Source organism: Haliaeetus albicilla, chromosome 7, assembly GCF_947461875.1.
Source record: "Haliaeetus albicilla chromosome 7, bHalAlb1.1, whole genome shotgun sequence".
In the NCBI taxonomy this organism is placed as follows: Eukaryota; Metazoa; Chordata; class Aves; order Accipitriformes; family Accipitridae; genus Haliaeetus; species Haliaeetus albicilla.
The window spans coordinates 6,229,345-6,247,410 of record NC_091489.1 but is presented as its reverse complement, the minus strand read 5'-3'; the positions used below and the strand labels follow the sequence as shown (position 1 = coordinate 6,247,410).

Here is an 18,066-nt window from a genome sequence, read left to right as displayed (position 1 = left end):
GAGGGGCGGCCGCGCGCGCTGCCAATAGCTGCGGTGGCAGCCGCTGTCCCGGGGGTCTCTCATGGAGGTGAGGGACGGGGCCGCGCTACGGGCTGGGGAGCGGCTGGGCCGTGCAGCTCCTCCTGTCAGAAACTCAGCGTGATGGTTGGAGCTGTCCCGGGGCTGGGCCTTCTCCTCGGCGCCGGTAACCGGGCAGGGCTGAGGCTGGGCTAGGCTTCGCGCCCTTCCCCCCGCAGGGTGTCTGCTGCCCCGGCCGGGCAGCGCTGTCCTGTGTGGGGCCGCCTGGGGCCGTCTAGGCCTGGGCCTGTCTTGTGGTAACGGGTGCTGTGAAACTGAGGTCAGAAGTGGTGGGAAAACAAGTGTCGCCAAAAAGTTCTATTTGGGAAAAAAATGAGTGTGTATGGTGTGTGGGGGGTGTCTCAAATCTGTATCAGCAAGTTGTACTTAATTCTTTGAGCTCATACGTCATGTAAGTGCTAGGTGTCCTTACTGAACAAGGAGATAACTAAGGAGAAAATGTGGCATAACTAGTGTAAGAAAGGGAGTTGTGTTCCACACTAATTCTGGCTTTGCGTGTTCACATATTTGTAAAAAGTGTCTGAGAAAAACTGTGTTAATACATTGGTGTAACTGTGGCATAAACTAGAGGGAAGATCATGCTGCAGACCATGTACGTTAGATGTAGAGCCTGTTTTCATCCTCGGGTAGCTATAGAACAACAGTTTTTTGGAAAGAAGAGTGCTTATTCAGAATACTTTCAGAATGCTAGCCCTGTGAAACTTGAACTTTTTCTGAATTTAGTAAGCATTTCAAGTGAGCTGCTACAGTAATATTTTAAATATTATGCAAATAATGTCACTTTTATTTGTGAACTAAAGGAGGTTTTAGCTAGTCAGTTTTATTTTAACTTTAAATTTTCCTTGTGTACCTCACCTTCTGAGGAAGGGAAGAAAAAATGCCTAACTCTTTTGTTTTGTTTTCATACCTTGCTCCCACTGGCCACCTACTTCTGAGCACTTCCAGGTTGGTGATGGGGAGAAGGGTGTTTCTTAGGTGGAAGTTGTTTCTCCCATAGTTATGGAATGGGACAAGCTTCCACTGTGGCTCCCAGTATGTGTTTTATAGCAAAATTCTAGCTCCTGAAATCTGAAAATGCATGTACATGCATTCATGTAATGTAAACAATGTAATAGGAACAACGATGAAAGGATGAGAGGTGTCTAGCCATGCGTGGAAGGCTAAATGACTTTTCTGCTGCTGTTGGTAAAAGGGATGATAATTCTCCCACTTCTGTAGTTGATGTTCTTGTGTGGTGGTTCAGCCCTTTGGAAGCGCAGCTAGTGTAAATGGAGAGAATGCAGGTTTCCTCTTAATCTGTGCTTCCTCTGTCTCTAAACACCTTGTGAATTTCTTGTGGTTTGTTGGGTTGAGCTCTTCTCTGAGGCCAAGTATGAAAACGTTATAATGTCAATATGTAGAACTAATTCCTTGAAAACTCAGGTGGAACAGAATTCACAGGTAGATTAAAGTGTTAAAGAAGTTAATATTGGTATAAAATCCACAACTCTCAGTTCTATGTTTAATTATGTCCTACCACTTTTGTTTTTCCTTGTCTTGTATAGCCTAAAGTTGCGTTCAGAGGTGGCAGTCGCTGCTGGAGTAGCACAGAAGCTGGTGGGAGGCTGACTGATGTATTCAGTAACGTAATGACAGGCGCTGGCTCGCTATATGGTTGCTACAAATCACAGGTTCAGTTGATTATAAATGAATTTTTTTATATCTGTGTAAGAGTTTGGGTTGTTTGTAAACAAAATGGTCAAAAAATATTTCTAATATGGTTGCTATACCAGTGAGCATGTATCACCATGTTTGATACATTGATAATAAATGTCCATGGTGGTAATGTTCATCAGAAGGGACAGTGACTTTTTTAATAGTCACAGATGAAGGAATATGTGGTGTTTTGTAAAACAGTATTTCACTGTGTTCTTTATTCTTCTGTTACCATAAACAATTGTAGACAAAGTGAGGAGCAAATGACTATTTTTAGGACAACTGAGAAGTCAGTAAGAAGCAGAAGCTTAGGTATTGCAACAGATATTTCTATGGCATACCACAGATACAGAGTCCAAACGTTCATATAAACCAGCCTGTTGAGCAGGGGGTTCTTAGTCTGACCAGTAGAAAATGCCATGACTGTTAAGTACATCAGATCTCTCTTTTCAGTTTGCCTTTTGTACTCATAAACTTTCACTGAGGTAAAAGACTCAAATAAATGAATGAAAAGTCATTTCCAGTACTTTCAAGAACAGACCTATTACTTACTCTGTCTGAGATACATGTGGCTTTGCTCATCCATGTCTTTCAGTCCAGCAACTGGGCATCTTTTTTCGCTTACGGAAGTATTTTACAGACATGGGGAACTGAGACGTGAAATAGAGAGACCTGCCCGTAGTTAGGCAGAAAGCCTCACTGGGAATAAAGCATGGTTTTGTCTGTCGCTTTCTGTAGCTGCTAGACTACTTTGCTTTGTGAAGGAGTGTATCGTGTATCTTTAATGTTTAACCCTATGAAAGCACCATTAATTTTTTCACTTGCTAAGAGCTAAGAAAGCATACCATGTTTAAACCACACAAGGAAATGTTCCTTTTCACTTAAACTGCGTAGAAGACCTTTTCTCTAGAGAAGGATTGGCTGTAAGTTTTCTTCAGTAGTGTAAATAACCTGTACTGATTGTGGGGAAGGGGACGTCACCTGACTCCTGTCAGTGATCATCTGTTAGAAACTGGTGCAGACATTTTAGGCTGGCATGGCCTGAAATTTTTAGTCCTATGCGTATATGCCTGGGCAGTCACCAGCAGAAGTTATCTGTAGCGTTATGTCAAAAAGTATGTGGCTTGCTTGCTTCTCATGCTCTGGTTACTCCAAGAGTGAACTCGGGTACAACTGCATAGAATGATGAAATGACCATGTGATGTGTTTAATATTAAAATCAATGCTTTTATTGTACATAAAATGCAGAATGAAGAAAATGTAGAGCTACCTCAGACCTACAGTTCTTCCCTTTCAACATCAGACTACTCTGCACCAGTGGACTCCTCCCTTTTATATGCACCATGGTCTACCTATGGAGATGATACTAAGCAGCCTGCTGCTTCCCAGATTAATATGAAGTCCAGGTAGTCATTTCTGACAGAGAGAATGTGTGTGTTGATGGAGCAGATGGATTATTTTTTTTGTTTAACTTATGAAATATTTTGAATGAAGTAATCGTTTTAATTAATATGCAATTCATTTTCAGGTTGCAGCCTGAAAGGAATGATTATGGCAGTGAAACGGATTTATATGGACTTGTGTCTAACATCCTGGAGGAACAAGATAAATCGCAGCCATATTGTGCTGAGGGGTGAGTATGTTGCCATGCAAGCATTGCTGGCATTCTCTTCCTCTGACAAAAACTACCCTTGCTGATCTCAGTATCTGTGTTCTGTTAGTCATCTTTGCATCTGCTCCTGGCAAGTCCTCATGCTTTTTACGGTTTCCCTTCCCTCCCCCTTATTTCACTCGTGATACTTTAAAGCTTTTATCTAGGTACTTGGATTACATGGTAATCTGGCTTCTGGTATTTACAGGACTTTTTAATTGGCTTTTTTTAAATAAGTCCTTAACAAGCATTGTGAAATGCTGTATTCAAATAAATCTCCTTGAATATATGCCTTTGCCTATTAATTTTTTTTTTAGATTAAGATCAAATCCAGACTTTAGGTTTGTTTCTTAATTAATTTCAATTCACAGAAGGAATATACAAAACATGAAATCATACTCTTTCACACTTTCCTGAACTGGCAGGAGAGAAGAATTCCATGCAAAATGAATGTTTCTTGATGTTAGTGCTACCTGAGCAATATTTGCATATCTAAATGTCAGATTTTTTATGCCTATATTCTAGCACCAGAAAAAAACTATTAGATAGTCATAATAGATTGACACAGAAGGATTCAGATCCAGCATCCCCGAGATACTTAGAGAGCTCACTGTCTTTTGCCTGAATCTGAGCATTGTAGGTCTAAGGGATAAGAAAGAGAACTCAGTTCTCAAGGTTCCCAAGCCAGGCACCACTCTTCCATTCTGTCTCCTCCCAAAATTCCAATTATTTCTGTATGTGTGCTGAGTTATGTGTCTGAAGTGAGGGAAAACTTTAGAGAGTCAGTCTTGATCAAGAGATCTTTCTAATTCCTTTGCTTCAGACAGTTAAGGTTGGATTTCCATTTTCAGTACTGCCAAATTTGGCTGTGACTGTAGTGACTTCCAGGCACAATTCCGTTTTTACTTAGTCTGTTTACAGTTTTCCTTGACAGTCAGTGATTGATTGATTGCTTGTCCTGTGTTAATCCATGGTAATTAGTGGAAGGAAAGGAAATGTGCTGAGATGCTTATTCTTGATTTACCTGCAGGAAGCAGTGTAAGCCAGTGTAAAACACAAGCGATTCTGAAGCAGCGAGCAAGATGATACAGAGTAGTGTTTTGTCTGGAGTGCTAAGACATGGCTTTGAAAGGTTGTGGGTAGTTTCAGAAGTTTGGTTATCTTAACTTGTTGCTTAACCAGGAGTATTTTGGTGGTGATGGATAGTCAAATCCCTTGACAGGATTGACTGACCATAATTTGGTATGTACATGTCACAGCTTGAAGGCAGCTCCTAAGGTATATGGGTGGATTTAGACAAGCCAGAATCGGTTTTCTTATCTAGTTAAGGGAAACTGCGAAGATGACAGTAGTGGATAGAAGCTGGAGTAAGGCATTGTTGAATCAATCAGAAGGAAATGGTTGAGGGAAGAATTTGGGTTTTAAACGTTTTCCTGCATTTGGGCATGGAAGAGGAGCGCCACAGATAAGAATCTAATGCATGTATTTCTTGTTTTTTCAAGGACCTGCGCTTCCAACTTAAAGCCAGTATGGCCCATGAATGCAACCAAAATCGTAGACCACCATGACCTGTTGCCAGAAACTAAAAGACCAGTTGGAGCTGCCTCACAACAGGGGTTTTATAGTAGCGAATCTGTATCTGCTGCTGAAAAACAGTACTTGCAAAGTGGTAATCTTGCATCACAGCAAAAAGTAGACGAATGTTATCACGGGTGTACTGGCATAGACCTTGAAGAGCAGTGTTTATACCCTTCTAGGAATGATCATGCCAACTGTTGCAACATGCAGACTAATGAGAATATTAAGACAACACCCATGTATCAGAACTATCCATACATAAAAAACACCATTACGCCCCAATTTGGGTATTCAGAAGTAATCAAAGACTCAGGAGCTGATGCTTATTCTTATGGAAGGGAGAAGGTGTGTCCCAGAGGAACAGATGCACAGTTGCACCAAAAGCAGGCAGAAACATTTCTTCCACAGTTTCACAGATACAATGAAAATGCAGATTATATTAGATACACTGAATATTCTCATGCTAGTAAAGCAAAGCCTAACAAGAGCACCAATTGTAGCCTCCAAGAAAATAAGTTAGTAAATGGAACTACTGAGGTACCATCTCTGGACACAGAACCATATACTAAATTATTTCAAGTTAAATCAGGAACTCAGAAAAAAATAGAAGATAGAATTTCAGATCAGCAAAACTTTACATTTCCCAAGGCTGTAGGACTTCTATCAGAAAAACAATTTGCAAATGAAGCTTCATTCTGCACTGATTTTGGGCAAAAATTTGAATATGGACTGAAGTCTTTTGCAGCTTATCCAGGGAATAGTGACTGTGCAAATGGTGTAGAAAAGCAGCAGTTTTCAAAGTCTGATCTTCAGAATTCTGAATACTGTAAATCACTTCCATTATTACCAAACTCAGTAAATCTTTCAGTAGCTGCTAATGTAAGGCCAGCTTGGATGAACGTTCAAACTAAAACCACTGCTTCTGTCCCCTTTCAGAATCCAAGTCCTTTGCTGAAACTGAATAATCATTTACCTGCTTTTCCAAAAAGTTCCAGTCATTCTAATGATTTTTTTCAGTTACCATCTTCAAATTTCCCTTTAAACAGTAATTTATTTCACAAGTACTGTCAAGAGAATCCTTCGGTTTTTTCGAGTCTTGATTTTGGTTATAATACTGCAGAACGAGCTCGGTCTGCTGCTTGCATGGAAGCACTAGTTAGAAGTGGAGAAGAGAATGTCATTGAGTATTTAAGTGAAAAGAAATTAAAGCAGCCAAACGGATTCTGTGACAATTATTCAGCTCAGCAGTTTGGGATCATTGAAAATACGAACAAACACTGTTTCCAGTTGAAGCCACGCAGTAAGCATTATGATCTGGAAGGACAAAAACATGCAGATGGGTTGTTGCAGAACATGTACCAAGATTTAATGGAGTCTCAGGGTCAGCTTAATCTCAGGCAGGGGAGCGGAGACAGCAATGGCATCAATCCTGTGACTTGCCTACAGGCTCCAAGCTTTTCCAGCAATTGCGTGATGGGTGACTTTAGACGTAAGCAGCAGCTTGGTTCGAGTGCATTCCCATTGAGATCAGCTCATCTATTTGGCCGTTCCGTTGTCCCTCTGATGGAGTCTCATGAATTGTTCTCCCATGATGACTTAAAACGCTTCTACCCTTATTTTAATGATAAGATGTATGGTGACAACTCTTTTTCTGGTTTTGTACCAGCATTTGGATTTCAAAGGCAAGTCAAAACCCGTAGTGGGCCTGCCAGCGAACTTCATGTTAGACTTGAAGAATGTTATGAACAGTGGAGAGCTTTGGAGAAAGAAAGAAAGAAGGTAAAAAAAAAAAAACCCCAACCTAAATCAATATGCCATATCACAGATTTTATGTAGATCTCATCCCTAATCAGTCCAGTTAGAGGTCATGGGTAATTCTCACTTTTGAGTTGATATGGTTAATGGGACTTCAAAGTTAAAAGAGTTTGCTTCCGTGTATACTTGGGACTGAAAACAGAAGTTTTGAAGGCTTGTAGCCTCGTTGGGAGCATAACTAATGTTGTATTGAATGTTGCACATAAAGTAGGGATTCGGTGACTTTTTCAGTCTGTGTTGGGGTTGGGGAAGGTGTGTGGTATGGCTAACAAAGCCATGTTATGCTTTTTTTTTAATACAATAAATACAATGCATCTGGAAACTTTGAAAGCAAATCCAATAATTAATGTTTTGAATTGGGATTAAACTTTAATCCTTTCAAGAATTAATGACATTTCTTAGGCCCTCCACTTTCAGTTCTTTCAATGTGGAGTTCTCGCCTCCTGTTTCCCTGAAGTTTTAAACCGAAGATGTATTTGAAGGGGCTCTTTTTTCCCCAGAAACAGAGGCTGAAGAAAGGGTAATATTAAAACACTTGAACTAAAAGATTCCGGTAGTTCTGTATGAAGCCCTACTTAAAGTAATTGCCCTTTTTGGTCATCAGTGGAAGTGTTTCAGGCTGCCCTTGGTGAGTGTAAAAGCTGTCTTAATTTGATCAGTTTAACTGGTATTGAAATTCAAAAACAACCTGGAGCTGTGACTTTCTGAGGGAACCTTGACCAAATGTTACCTGGGAATCGTGGGGGCGGGCCATTTGGCTGTCAGCTTCTCTGTGGAAGCTCTGTTGTGCCAATCCAACAAAAGAAACTTAATTGTGAGGGGATGTAACGGGGCTTTTTTTTGCCAAAAGCCAGTTGTTGCTTTGAATAGAGGGGTTAGGGTGACAATGAGCTTGACTTGAGGAGGGGAGATTGATGTCTGGGCTTGCATAGAAAAGTGCAAAAGAGAAAGAGTTGACACGTGCTGACATGAGGAGGGCGTGGAGAAAATTAGGCGGCAGGTTTATGTGAACCACTACAAGACAATCTTAAGAAATCCAATTTTAAAACAGATTTAGCTAGCTATGTATTGTTACAGGTGTTCCAGAGTGACATAACAATGGCCTGGGAGAGATTGAAATTTGAAATCTTGCAGTCAGGTTTCAAAGTAATTTTCTGATGGCTGAATAAAATATGATTTCATTTTAACAAAAAAAAGGCAGCTTTCTGTAGTTTGACTAATCTGTACAAAACTTAGGTTAATTGCTGACTTAAACAATTCTATTTTAATTTTGTGGCTGAGGCCCACATCTGTTTGCTCATTCTCTTTTGCCTTGTAATTCTGACTTGCCTCCATTTTATTCACAGGCAAAATTAGTACAGGCTGTAGTCAGAGTGTGAGAAGACATAGCACTTCTGAAACCCATTATGTTGGCATAATTACTTTAGTTGAACTGGTTTGAGTAAAGCGGTTGTTCACTTAAAACAGGTGATTGTCTTACCAAATGGTTAAATCCCAAATGCCTGAATCCTCATAATCTGCTTTAAAAAAAAAAAAATCCAAAACCCTAAGGGAAAGACACTGTATATCTAATATTTTTTTCTTGTTTCTGTAATGAAGCACACTTTGCAGCTTACGTTCTTAGGGAGTTATTCTTTTGTTTTCCTGCAGACTGAATCAGCTCTTGCTAAGAATTTCCAAGGGAAAAAGGTTTCCAGTGCTAACAACACTCCGATTCCAAGGCTGACATCAAACCCATCAAGAGTTGATCGCTTAATTGTGGATCAGCTGCGTGAACAAGCCAGAGTGAGTTGTAGGACTTAAAAAAAAAAAAAAAAAAAATCTATTGAACTTATCACACAGAACTTAGATTAGTATAAGATATGTAAGATGATCAGAGCAGCTTTTCCAAAAATAGCTTTGTTCTTAAACGCTATGCAGGGAATAATATTTCAGCAGTCCCTGCTAGAATTTCTACAGCTCCAGGTTCACTGCTGCTGTTACCAGGGAACCCACTGAGTGGCTGAGGCTCACGTTTACATGCCAGGAGGATGTGGTTCCTAGTACAAGAGCGTGCATGAGATGCCAGAATGCAGTCATCTAGCCTAACTGCTTGCACAGCTCTAAGATGTGCTTGCATTTTGAGCTCTTCTGTTTTGAGCAGCTCAGCAGAGAAATGTTCACTGTAGATTTGTAGACACTGTATTAAAGGAAGTATTTGTGGGGGGAAAAGCAAGTTTAATTAATGTTTGTAAGACTTTTATATATATATATGCTTGAGAGTCTTGTATTTTTTTCATGCAGAATGGTTATTTGATGCAACTTCAGCCTGAATTTCTATGTTACTAGTTTGCTGCTTAAGCCAAACAGCCATAACCTGTAGGGCAAGCATGAGTTGTGTCTTTTGAGCTGCCTGTGACTCTGTGGCCAAATGATCATGCCAGTGTGCAGTATCATGCTTCTTTGTGAGGCAGCAGCCTGTACAGAATTCTGCAAGGGAGACTAGAGGGAGGAGGCTAGCACAGGCAGAGCTTATCTGATCTGCCAGCAGAATAGCAAGGGTCTGATCTGGCTCTTCTGAGGTAGAGAGGCCAGAGCCAGGATGCTCATGCTGCAGAAGGAGGAGAAATGTGGGCTGAAAGCGCAGAGCTGAAGCCTGCCCCTGCAAGGGGATGTGGGATTAAAGACAGCAGCTGTTGTTCTGAGAAGTGCTGGTTCTTGGAGGCACCAGTACTGCTGAGCTCAGTCACTCCCAAGGCAGCAGTGGTAAGAAGCAGTCCTTCTTACCAGTCTCGCAAAGGTGAAATAAAGCTGTGGAGCCATGTCTGCTTACTGCCTGCTGAAATGTGTCTTGTGGCCTGGCTTTGTTCATACAGCCTAGTAAAGAGTACAGCAAAAGATGTGTTGATAGGCTTAGTGTACGCTTTTTAAACTACTGTTTTATGAACCCCAAAAGAACAGTGTTAGGAAGTTTCCACTTTCAGAAGGCTTGCCTGTCCTTGTCCTAGTACTTTAAAACTGCATCTAAGAAAGGACTTCATCTTTTCTAGCCATTTGAGGAACCAAGCTTCAGGATATAGAACCTCAGACACTTGTTAGGTGGCAACTGAAAAGTAGTTTTAAGAATGCTTAAAAGCACAGTGGGGCTGTTGAACCTGGATTCTAACATCAAAAAGCTTAGTGATGGCCAAAGAGAAACACTGGTACAAAGGCTCAAGTGGATGTTGAGCTGGCTGAATCTAGGATTAACTCTTCATAGTGTGGAGCATCTAGTTAAATCTTCTTGGTGGTCACGCACTTTACTTTGGTTTTATCATTTGAGACTTCCACTTGCGGTTGCTTTCAGTTCCAGAACAAAGCATAGCTGATGGAGAGGTGACAGTAGCTTCCTTCAGTATATCATCAGTAGCTATTAAAACCACTTAATAGCCAAAGAACAAACTTTAAACCAGGATCTCCTCTCTGTGGACTGTATCTCATCTCCCTTGTTTCTGGGGAGGTGTGAATCCACAGCTCTGTTGTAACTGGAGAATGCTATAGTCACCCCACTGTGGGGTACTCTGAGGCTGGACATTCAGCTTGTCCTGTTGAAGTTCTTCTGTTGTGGACTGGTAATGATTTTGCCAGAGAGAGGAAATGGGAGCTTATTTCTAGTAGTGAGGCTATCTGTATGGGCTGGGGAAAGCATTATGGTCCCTATTCCAAATATATTGTTTTGTGAAAAACAGTTATCAAGGCTGGGCCTGAAATGTCAGTCCTTATCTCATGGAGTATGCTCACCCCTAGACTGCAGGGTCTGTGTCTCTGCTGGCTGTTCGCTGGGACCCTGCCACTCCAGCAGTCAGCCTCAGTGTCACTGCTGGCTTGCTGCTTTTCCCAGTGAAAGATCTAAATGACTTGGCAAGCCCTGTGACAGTCAAAAGGGATCAGCTGTGCTTTGCAAGAGAAGGGCAGGTTTAGTTGATGCTTCTGAGTTGTAAGTGGAAGGAAGGGTCTCTTGGGAATGCAGGATGAACTTCTGAAAAACCTGAGGGGACAGGAAAGCGAGCATTTGAGCCTTTGGTGGTTCCTGTTGGGTTGCTTGGGGCAGGCCAGTTTTGCTGACTTTTGTGGATTTTGCTTTTGGATACCTGTCACTGCTCCCAGGCTTAGTATAAAGAACATAGGCATTTTACTATCAGCTGTGGATCCCACTGGGTGGGGTTGTGGTACCTGAAAAACAAGGTCTTCAGAACGTAAGTCCTTTTGTGGATGTGGATGTACTATTAAGTAACACTGGGAAATGACTGTTAGGTTCATCTTACTTTGTTTCACTTGTTTATGTAATCCTACTATGCCACTCCTTAAAATCTGGCTTTTTCTTCAGAAACAAATCTAGTGATTTTCAAACAATCTTACCAACGTTAGTTTCCTATCCTAGTGGCTTATTCCTCAGTTGTTCGTGTGAAGTTCTCCCTTTGCTTTTTTGTAAATTCTTAGCTTCCTTACAAATGTGAAGTGTCATTTTTTGAGCTTATTGGTAGTTGCTGCTGTCACAGTAACTTGCGCAGTTTATTCCTGCCTATGTTCCACCCCCCGCCAGGCTTTTGCCGGATCTAAGGGAGAGCAGGACAAGTCTGGCAGTGGGAGCTTGCTCCTTCCTGAATACTCTCTCCTGAGCCCTTAGCAGGGAGTGGCTGCTCTGTTCTGCTGTTGTGGATGCTGTTATCAAAATAACTGTCTTGGCCAACAGCCTCCTCTGAGGATACTTGGGGCAGATTGGGCAAATTGTCCTGGTTCAAATGCCTTTGTTAGCCACCCTTTCTTACGTTTCAAAAACTCCATGCCAGTCCTTTTCCTAGGGAAGCCTACAGTCATTCTGTTGCAAGGAAGCATCAAGAACTTCATTTTGCACTGTGCTCCCAGACCCTCTGTTTCTTATTTTTAACTTGTGGATGACCATTAATCATCAGGCTTATTTATAGGTCATCAAGTGTAGCCATTGCCCAGTGAACATTACAATTTCGGAAATTCTAGTTTTATCTCTTTCTGCAGACCTTTCTTCAGTGGTCTGTGAACCATGGTTGAGGAATCACTCACCAAGGGGAAATTCATAGTAATGTGACTGTTGTAAGATAAACAAGATGACAAAGGTGCAGATTCTCAATTGACTAAACAAAACTGAATTATTTCTGAATGCTTGTGCTTGATATTCTCTGAAAGAGTTCCTTTAGTGTTGAGTAACCATCCTGAAAGTCAGCCTACACGTGTGGTTCCACAGCAGCTTCCAGAATGAGACTGCTGCTTTCCCACGTTGCCAGTTGCTTTGCACTGGCGCAGCCCAAGGAGACAATCCGGGTGAAAACTGGCTGGTCTTTGTGGGATTGGTTTTCACCCGTATAATTGTAGGAGTGCTGATGAAAGGGAGGACTGCACTGGTCTTGATTCAGAGGAATTCACATTGTCATGTCCTGTTACATGGTGGTCTCAAAGTTGTATATATCTGTTATTAACTAGTAAGCTGAGTGTCCTAATATTGGGGTATTTTAGCTTTGCTGTTGTGCTATGCACACCCAGGTATTCTACAGCTTCGGTTTCGGAGAAGAAATCCTAGGTAAGAATTTAAATCTACTTCAGCTATAACTTTATGAAGTGTTCTCGAAAAAAAAAAAAAATGGTTATCATTAATCTGTTCTTCCTAATCTAGTTAATTTTCTTGTAAGTCTAGATGAGTATAGTTTGAACTCCTGTAACGTGTAAAATGTTCATTAGGTTGTGACTTTACTTGGAAAAATGGAGCGCCTTCGCAGTTCTCCCCTTCATGCTAACATTTCTACTGCTCTTGATAAACATCTGGAGGTAATTCATGTAGTGCAGTCGCGTAGAAAAGATGAAATTGTAAATGCTTCAAATCGACAGAGGCAAGGAGCTCCCAGATGCCAAGATGACAGAGGTATAACTATGCTTACGTACTTTTATAAGGTAGCTGAAAAATTCTACACATACTGCAAGTCTAAAAAAAAAAAGTGTGAGGGGTTTTGTATTAAAGTTTTAATTTATTTTTCGGTGTCTAGAGCTTTGAGAAAGGCAGACTGTACAGGTTTTAGATGATGGTTTTGAGAGGATACTAAAACTGGGTTATAGAGATAAATGGGTTAAATCAATTTGGAGTGCATTTATTCAATTAATAAACTAGCAAGTAATGAAATGGTAGTGGGGGGGGGGGGGTTTGTAATGCAGTTTGGGATTGGAGATGATATTAAACGATTGCTTCTTTCTTCTCCCTGCCCCTCCTATCCCTGTTCCCATCACCCCTCTAGCCCTGTCTGTATTTCTGTGTAGAACTTCTTTGGTATCTCCATGCTGAATCTGTGCAAAGAGACCAAAATGGCCTTGCATTATGAATGGATTTCCTCTTCAAGCATGTTCTGTTGTTGATTGACATAAAACACAAATCACATTTTGGATGGATACACAAAACTGTATTGGTCAGAATGTTTTTATTCTTAATGGTATCCAAAATATGCAGAATATTCAGCTTAATCTTTCACTAGTGCACAGGCAGAATGGCAGATTCCCTTCTCTCTTAGATGTGAGTCAGAATAAATTCCTGCTACCTGTGACACTCTGACCTACTGCTTTGTGTTGGATGCTTTCTTACATTTCTGAGTCCTCTGTTCGCTTCCTGACTTTCTTTCCACAACTGAATTAGATGGATTATTTTACTTCTTTGGGGTATCCCGTCATGCACTTCTGTAATTCTAAAGTTTACTTCAAAAGATAGACTATAGCAATTTTTCTTTTCACCCATTCACTGTCATTCTTGTTTCCCTTTACCTTGATTGAAAATTATGTGACTTGTTAAGACGAAGGGGGCTTGGGGGTTGTTGAAGCCCATGAAAATAATTGGTGCTGGCTTTACTTGGTGCTACTTCTTAACCAGATCAGTGAGCTCTGGAACTGAGTAGTCTGGGAAAGAGTAGCTGTCAGACCTCAGGATCTGCTCCCTGGTCCAGCTGCTTTGAGAAGGGAAAGAAGTGGGCTTTGCACAATGGGTTCTGATTACTTAACTAGAAGGGTTGCACTTTCTTTGTCTACCTCTCATCCTCCATACTGGCTGTCTCCAAGATATGTTAGCCTGTTGTGGCAATTGGGGAGGATTTTTCAAACAGTAGATTATTGAATGTACTAACTATATTTGCTGCATGTCTGGGAAAGCCTTGAGGAAAATGCCTGAAGCTGAGCATCTCCTCTCTTTGGCAGAGCTTTCTTCTTGTTAATAGTTTTGTTTTGTTTGAGAAGCGGTCTTCCCTGGCCCAACCCTGTTTCCACAGCACCTTTCTATTCCATCTGATCTGATATTAAGTATCTGTCTTATCAGGCAGGACCTGTCTATTATGTCCTCTATTCCAGGAAGTTTGATTTAAACAAAATTCATATGTGAGCCATGGTCTTGTCTTCTCCCAGCTCCCTCACTTTAGTTGCAACACAGATTTGCTTCAGTGGGAAGCAGATGGATCTGAGCTGCCTCCTATCAGTTGTATTCATGCACAACATGGGTCTGAAAAATTCTGCTATTACACACCAAAGTTATGGAACTGTACGAGGTATCTGGCAGTTGTTTGTAAATGTTTTTGACAGCTTAATGAAGTTCTGGAAGAAATCACAATGATCAAAAAAAGGGTTTTATGGAGTGCCACCTGTCACCCAGAACAACCATCAAGCCTTTCAGGGCTGTCTGAGCATACCTCTGCTTTGCGATTGCCCTAGATTTAGTTTTCAGGATCTTTCAGAAGGATATAGCTGTTACAGATCATCTTCTGAGGGGAGAAGAGACCTTTTTAATGTTTGTAACTCTCAGGCACTGCATTCAGCCAAAGACTTTAAAACAACCCTTCCTTATTACTATGCAATTTTCCTTTCTTCCCTGGTAGTGACCCAAATGCCAACCGTATCCTACAGCTTTGAGATGCACATTTATGTGTCACTTGTTTCTTAGCTTCTTCTAGGCAGTCCAGATGACACCATTCCTGTGGTCTCTTCTGGATTCCACAAAGCTTGGTGTGGAAATTGGAATTTTGAGAATATAAGACCTTATAATCACATCCTCCCACTCTGTTTTCTATCCTTTTATTTCTCTGGAGTTATCCTTCCAAACACTACCTTCTAAAATTTTTTGGATAGCTGACACTTGTGTTGGACAAGTGGATTTTCATGGTGATTCTTCACAGTTACCTAAATCAATTTTGTGTAGCACTCCTTCCAGCTGCTTTAGCAGTGGTAACTGTAGAGGAATCAGTCACTCTGTGCAGGAGGAAGGAGGGATGTCTCAGAAGGAGTTTCACAGGAACCAGCCTGGGGAGTGAGAGCCAGACAAGCTGGTAGAGAGTGGTGGTGAGGGGATAAGGCTAGGTCTTCAAATTCTGCCCTTTCCTGAGGCACCCCCAGTACCTCCAAGAGGGGCATGCTTTCACCTGGAACAGTGAATCCAACAACATTGGTTGAAGGTGGGTGCCAGGTTTTTGCAATAAAATGAAACTGCACTCGTGCTTACTGAGTACAAGCACTTGGAAGAGCAGACTTTGACTTAAAGTCTTCCACTGCTCCCAACTCTCATGGAAGTGTTTGAGCAGGGAGGCAAGTGCACACATGCTTTCTGTGCAGCCCAGCATACAGCGTAGTGTGAACCGGCTCCAAGAGGAGTGAGTGTGCCCCTACCCCAAAATAACATGCAAGTTCTGGCTGAAAACTCCAGTGCCTAGAAGAGGGTATTGAATTTGTTTCTTCACACACAGGCTGGAATTAAAATCAAAGCATTACCTATGCATTAAGTCATTGCAGTTGAATAAATGGACCACTGCACCACCTTACTCTTTATTTTAAAGTGGTGAGGGTTGACATGTTTGCAGAACATGATCTGTATGCTTTAATAAAATGCCATAAATGAGCTATTCCTTCACCTGGCTTAATTTCTTAGGCAAGATGGGCAAAGGATCCACTTTGTGGATGTGGAGGGGTTCCTGTGAACATTCAGCAAGGAGCTTGCACAGGAAGGGGCGAGATACCTTTAGTATGTGTGTACATGGAATAGTTTCAAAACCAGAGCTGACCATAAGGCTTTACATGCTTCTGATAACAGGTGACAGTTAAGTAGGACCTTTAACAAAGTAAGTACCTAAATTCTATGTACATGCCTCTTTGTATGAGGGCGTAAAAATCACTACTTTCTCAGATTCAACTTTTACAATCTTATAAAGAGACAGGCAAAGTCAGACACTAAAAAGGGGCTAAGAAGTTCTGCTCTCTTTAGCATTGCCAGGGTGAATTAATCCCAAATAGTGCTTGCTCATGACCTGTGTAATAAAGATTAAAACGCCATTTCCTCCCTGCAGATGTGTTTGCTCTTGCTTTGGCAATTAAAGACATGAGTGTAGCAACACGTAAAGCACGTACAACTCTCTGGTGCGCGCTCCAGATGACCTTACCGAAATCTTCAGCTGGAAAACTAGATCCAGAGAAAGCTCTTCGGGAGACTGAGCAACCTGAAGAAAAAGTGTGCGAAAACACAAACAACTGTGGCATCCTAAATCAGAGGGCTGAAGTAAGCAAGCACTAATGAAATACTAGTTGCATGCAAAAATACACTCTGCAGTGTGTATGTATGGGAGATGATTGATACATTAATTCTTTTTAATTATTTGTAAAGTTTGAACTGCTAATACTCATATTTAAAGCTGCATCTTGATGAGAAGTTGAATTTGCTTTAAGGGCTTTCGGGTTCTACTTAAACTGTTAACATGACAGTCAGCGTCAGAATATTGTAAAGCCAAACTGGTGAATGCTAACTTAAAAAATAATCAGACTAATTAATTAACAGCCAAGACATTATTTAACTTCTGCAAGGGAACCCTGGTGTACAACTCTTCTGATAACTTCTTTTAGTTTTGCTTTAGGAAATAGGTTTCAAAATAATGATTCTTAAAGACTGTAGTCTAATGGGGTGTCCGGTTAGTATCAGATAAGATTGTGATGTAAAAATGGTTTCCTTATTGGACTAAAACCTGGAAACAGGAGGAAAAATGCTAAGAATACCCAATATTCATGTAAAATTAAATATTTAAAATACAAATATTTATGAATTTGAGATTTTAGAATCTTAAGTTTGTGAAAGGAGATGCACCGGGTTCTACTAAATTACTGGTATGACAAAATTGCTGTTGTGAAACCATGCAATTTAGTAAATGTGTTCAAATCATTTGGGCATGCTCTTGGGAAAAAAAGAACCTCTGTTTTAAAGTATTTAAACATAATCAAAATATAACATGCACACAGGATTATCCTTTAAAAAGCTGTGCAGTAGCTGAAATAATGAGTATTGTTTTTAATACCTTCACTTCAAAATCGGAAGAGGTATCACAAAGTTCTGAAATTTAGGTTTTCTTAAAGTTACTCTTTCACTAGTTTGGTTTGAAATTTGCTTGTCATATTTTAGACTTATTAGTTTACCTCTGCATTTTTTGACAGCTATTAATACTTGGTGTTTATCTATCTGCATATCTTAATCTGTATGGAATATAAGTAACTTATTCACTGATACGAAATATTGGTATTATGTGGCTCAGGAGATAGGGGGTTTTAACACTTCTAGCATCGTGTTTATAATGTGTGGATTAAATTTATTCAGCTGTCCTTGCCTAGATACCCTGATATTTTAAATGTCTCTGTTCTTCCTCCTTCTGGAAATCCTGATATGCAAACGGTGTGATTGCACCACATAAATTGTCATTAGATGATGTGAGAAGGAAACCGAATAAGAATGCAGCAGAAAGTGGAGTAACCATTTTGATCACTGAAATGACCAAAAGTACTGCCAGAGTGAGTTCATTGGGGCAGGAGAACAAAGCACATATTCATACCACAAGTCACTGTATTAAGATTTGTTAAGTTTAACCTAGGCTATGTTGATGTTAAAAGCAATGCTGTACTGACTTCAGTCTGTCTGGTAAGAAATAAATTAGCTTTTGTTGACGAGCAGTTGGTCTGCACTTGTCTTCATAGTCTCAGCTCCTAGAACTTGATCTGTTAACGAGGACTGTAATTTTCAGTTAGTTATTGAAGTATGTTGAGGTATAACACAATGGTGATACTGAAATTACTCTCTCGTAGAAAGGGCTGTAACTTTAGACAAACCATGGGAAAATTCTATCAGTGCAGTGAAGCCAAAGTGGTTGATTATTTTTTCCCTGCAAGTATCTCATTAGTTACAAGCTCTTCTGTACTGCCAGAGAAAG

General features: G+C 40.7%; 1 protein-coding gene across 1 annotated transcript; it reads left to right on the top strand.

Annotated features, from left to right (window-relative positions):
* The first annotated feature begins 61 nt into the window (after nucleotides 1-61).
* On the top strand, nucleotides 62-17,806 carry MEIOC (meiosis specific with coiled-coil domain). Its single transcript, XM_069788326.1, has 8 exons — nucleotides 62-67; nucleotides 1,623-1,748; nucleotides 3,022-3,179; nucleotides 3,302-3,406; nucleotides 4,927-6,781; nucleotides 8,468-8,602; nucleotides 12,548-12,728; nucleotides 16,168-17,806. The coding sequence occupies exons 1-8, from the start codon at nucleotides 62-64 to the stop codon at nucleotides 16,389-16,391; spliced, it is 2,790 nt and encodes a 929-aa protein (XP_069644427.1). The 3' UTR covers nucleotides 16,392-17,806.
* The last annotated feature ends 260 nt before the right edge of the window (nucleotides 17,807-18,066 follow it).

Excerpts from the sequence above, each read along its gene's own strand:
- MEIOC (XM_069788326.1), top strand. Across the intron at positions 1,749-3,021 it reads ATGGTTGCTACAAATCACAG|AATGAAGAAAATGTAGAGCT; the intron begins GTTCAGTTGATT and ends CATAAAATGCAG. Across the intron at positions 8,603-12,547 it reads AGCTGCGTGAACAAGCCAGA|GTTGTGACTTTACTTGGAAA; the intron begins GTGAGTTGTAGG and ends AATGTTCATTAG.